This window comes from Staurois parvus, unplaced genomic scaffold (genome assembly GCF_062004578.1).
Source record: "Staurois parvus isolate SC_StPar_1 unplaced genomic scaffold, SC_StPar_1.0 ptg000154l, whole genome shotgun sequence".
In the NCBI taxonomy this organism is placed as follows: domain Eukaryota; kingdom Metazoa; phylum Chordata; class Amphibia; order Anura; family Ranidae; genus Staurois; species Staurois parvus.
The window spans coordinates 19,701,480-19,705,414 of NW_028317950.1; the positions used below are offsets into that span (position 1 = coordinate 19,701,480).

Below are 3,935 nucleotides of genomic sequence, written 5' to 3' on the forward strand. Positions count from 1 at the left end.
AAACTTAATATGTGTATTTAATAATTGCACATTCTATGTAAATATTTAATACTTTATTCAATCTCTTTTCAAAAATAGAAATAAAGAATTTAAAAGCAAATACATTTAAAGAAAATACTTAAAGCATTTTCTAGCTGTAAAATACTAGCACTTCTGGAAAACTATTGAATAAAAAATTAAATTCGGGGGGGGGGACAAATTTAAATTGAGGCATGTTTTAACAATGCTGAAACCATAGAATACAAGAAAATCACACAGATAGTTTTTATTCTGCATGGATTGTATTTTTTAAAGTAGAAAAATTAAATAACTGCATGAATAGTGTAGAACTAAAACTTAATACGTGTATTTAATAATTGCACACACATTTTATGTAAATATTTAATACTTTATTCAATATCTTTTCAAAAATAGAAATAAAGAATTTAAAATCAAATATATTTATAGAAAATACTTAAATAAAACATTTTGTAGCTGTAAAATACTAGCACTTTGTAAATTTAAGTAGTAATAGAAGTACAACAATAATATTAACTTTTATACATTATTTAAAATTAAAGCTCTAAACACTCCAAATTATTTCTCAAATTTTAAAAAAGAGTAAATTGATTTAAATTTAGATATATACATAATTACAAGGCTAAGCTAAAAAAAAAAAAAGATAAGAAATGCACACAAATAAGTTTTATTTTTATAAACTGTACTAAAGTAGAAAATGTAAATGACTGGTCACGTAGTATAATTACTCAGGTGTCCAACATAATACATACTATATAATTTATATATAATAATTTTAATGGTTTATTCAAACTATTTTCAAAAAGTGGGAATTTAAGATTTCAAAAGTAATATGGTTCAAGAAAAAGCATTTTTAAATAATGTGGTTTCTAACTGGAAAAACGGAACACTTTGTAATCTTAAGTGTAACCACCAGCAGCTGTTGTGTTTAGATTTTGGATAAGTCTGTGTTTAACCAACCGCAACAAATGAACCACAATGGTGTTGTGCTAACCCTATGGAAGAGATTTGGAATTTGAAAGTCCTATAAATAAATTCACATTAATATCGTTAACTGCTTACTTCTGCTTTTTTCTTTTATTAATTCATAAAAATTTGCCCTGACTTTGTCTTAAAAAAAAGGTTATCAAAATATTATGACCAGTTTGCATTTACATTCTTTTTATGTGAACAACTAAAAAAGTACACCCAACAACTGAGGCTGAATGGCACTTTAAAGAGTCTTAACTGCCCCGATCTACTTATTAAATCACTACTTGTCCGGCCTAGTTGTAAAGAAATGGTTTTTGAAACACTCCACGTTTACCTCTGGTTTATCCTTTAAAAATTGTGCTGCACGTTTTTTACTTCACATGTGTCTTAGACATTTCAGTGCTTCTAAAACCTGGTTGTTCCTCAAGCTGTAAATGATAGGGTTCAACATGGGGGTTACTGTTGAGTAGATCATGGAGACTGCAGAATCCAGCTTTTCTGAAGAACCATTGTTGGGTAGAAGGTACATGAATATGAGGGCTCCAAAGTATAATACAACAACTGTAATATGGGAAGCACAAGTGGAGAAAGTCTTCTTTCTGCTGGACCTACTTGGGATCTTGAATATGGTCACCAAAATAAAAACGTAGGAGGTGAGAATGAAAATGAGGCAGGTGGCACCAAACACAGCACCTGAAAGTGTAGCTAGGATGTAATTTATGTGGGTATCAGAACAGGAGAGACGAATAAGAGGTTGAACCTCACAGTAGAGGCGTTCTATTGAGTTTGCACCACAAAACCAAAGACCTGCTGTGACCACAGTGTTGATCGTTGCGTTTAGAATTCCACTCAGCCAAGCAAGTGCTGCCAAACAAAGGCACACCACCCTGTTGATGATGACTGTGTAGTGTAAGGGCCGACAGATGGCCACGTAGCGGTCACAAGCCATACATGCAAGAAGAATGCATTCAGTAGTGGCACACAATGTAAATAGGTAGACTTGGATGATGCAGCCATTGAAAGAGATCACGTTGGTTCCTCTTGCTAATGAGAATACTATATTGGGTATTGTGATAGATGTATAACACATCTCTAGGACTGACAGGTTTGATAAGAAAAAATACATGGGAGTTTGGAGCTTACAGTTTATTCTGACTGCCAAAATAATAAGACTGTTTCCTACAACAGTCATAAGAAAGATGATCAGAAAGACCACAAGCATCACCGTGTTCCACTTAGAGAAATATGAAAGTCCAAGAAGGATGAAGTCATTCACCGTGGTCAGGTTGTGCATTACTAATAAATTATATAAAAACTTCCACCCTGTAACAATTTAATTTATGAAAATAGGTAACATTTGTTTAACCTGAGAGATCATATTTGTGGAGTGGTTTTGTACATATGTATATGTTACAGGCAGAAATAAAATACGGTACAATCTTTTTTTTTTCTTTTTCTAGCCAGGTAAATAAGAAATATTGCACATTAATATTTTAACATTCTTGGAAGCCAGGCTTTTGACTTTTACACCTTTGTTTACAGACTATATAGCTCAAGCTGAACCTTACATCTAGAAGTGAATAACTCATGAGCAGTCAGAGAAATTGAGCCTCTTGACATCAATCAGTTTTGCACATAATATATTCAACTCACGTTAAGTACCTTGTTTTCCAACAAAACCCTACCCTCAGGCTAGGTTCACACTGATGCGGTGCGGAATTTGCAGTATTTTCTGTGCGAATTTCACACCGCATCAGAAACGCACCCCGTTCATGCAAACCCATGTTGGTGCCACTTCCCGTCAGGCCCGTGTAAATAAACTGCTGGACGGTGGCAGTGCAGGGGCGGGTTGCCGTTCATAAATGGCGCCCAACATTTTGGTTTGTGCATGCTTCCTAGGAGCGCGCAGCACCGCAATTCGGTGCCTGTGCGAGCTCCCTGGTAGCGTGCGGCACCAATCGCTGTGCGGGACCTCTGTGTGAGGTTCTGATCCTGTGATCACTGATTGGCCAATCAGTGATCACATAAATAGGAGTAGGCAAGATGTCACTTCTGCTATCACTATGTGTGAAATCTGTGAATGATCACCGATGTCACATGGTACCAGGGGCGGACTGACAAATCATGGGGCCCCCGGGCAATAGGGGATGAGGGGGCCCCTGTGTCCTTGCCCAAACGCAAAAAAGCCTATGAAAAAGGTACCAGGGGCATCTCATGGGGCCCCCTACTGACCCCGGGCCCTTGGGCAGTGCCCAAGTTTCCAAATGGTCAGTCCGCCCCTGCATGGTACAAAACTATTCACAACAGCCTTGTACCATGTGACAAGCTGTGACCAATCACAGCTCTCATAGTATTTCTCAATGGCTGTTAGAATGCAGCCAGAGAGAATAACAAATGATTGCTTTTACAGCCTTTATGAGTGTAAAAGCAATCAGTGTTAAAAAAAAAAAAAAAATCTTCATCACCCCTCACAAGTAGTACAGTGTCACTATGGTGACACTGTACTGCTAGGGTGACAGTATGTTAAAAAAGAAATAATAATATAACAAAATAAATTAAAATGTAAACATTTTTTTTTTAATTATAATTTTTGGTTAAAACTAATTTGGGTTATTTTTTTTTTTACTAAAAAGATAGATGAATACATTTTGGCCAAGATTTATGAAGAAAGATTATTTATTTGCAAAATGTTATATGAAAAACTTTTTTTTCAAAATTTTTGGACATTTTAATTTATATAGCAAAAAAAATAAAAATCCCAGTGGTGAATAAATACCACCAAAATAAAGTTTTATCTGTCTCAAAAAAATGCTAAAAAATTTATATGGGTACAGTGTTGCATGACCGCGCAATTGTCAATCAAAGTGTGATAGCGCTGAAAGCTGAAACTTGGCCTGGACAGGAAGGGGGTAAAAGTGTCTGGTCTTGAAGTGGTTAATTTAACA

The 3,935-nt window shown here is 35.4% G+C and overlaps 1 protein-coding gene across 1 annotated transcript; it reads right to left on the reverse strand.

The window, feature by feature from the left end:
• Positions 1 to 1,366: 1,366 nt before the first annotated feature.
• Positions 1,367 to 2,284, reverse strand: LOC149463596 (olfactory receptor 5V1-like). The gene has a single exon (XM_089675367.1). The coding sequence runs from the start codon at positions 2,282 to 2,284 to the stop codon at positions 1,367 to 1,369; it is 918 nt and encodes a 305-aa protein (XP_089531493.1).
• Positions 2,285 to 3,935: the final 1,651 nt, after the last annotated feature.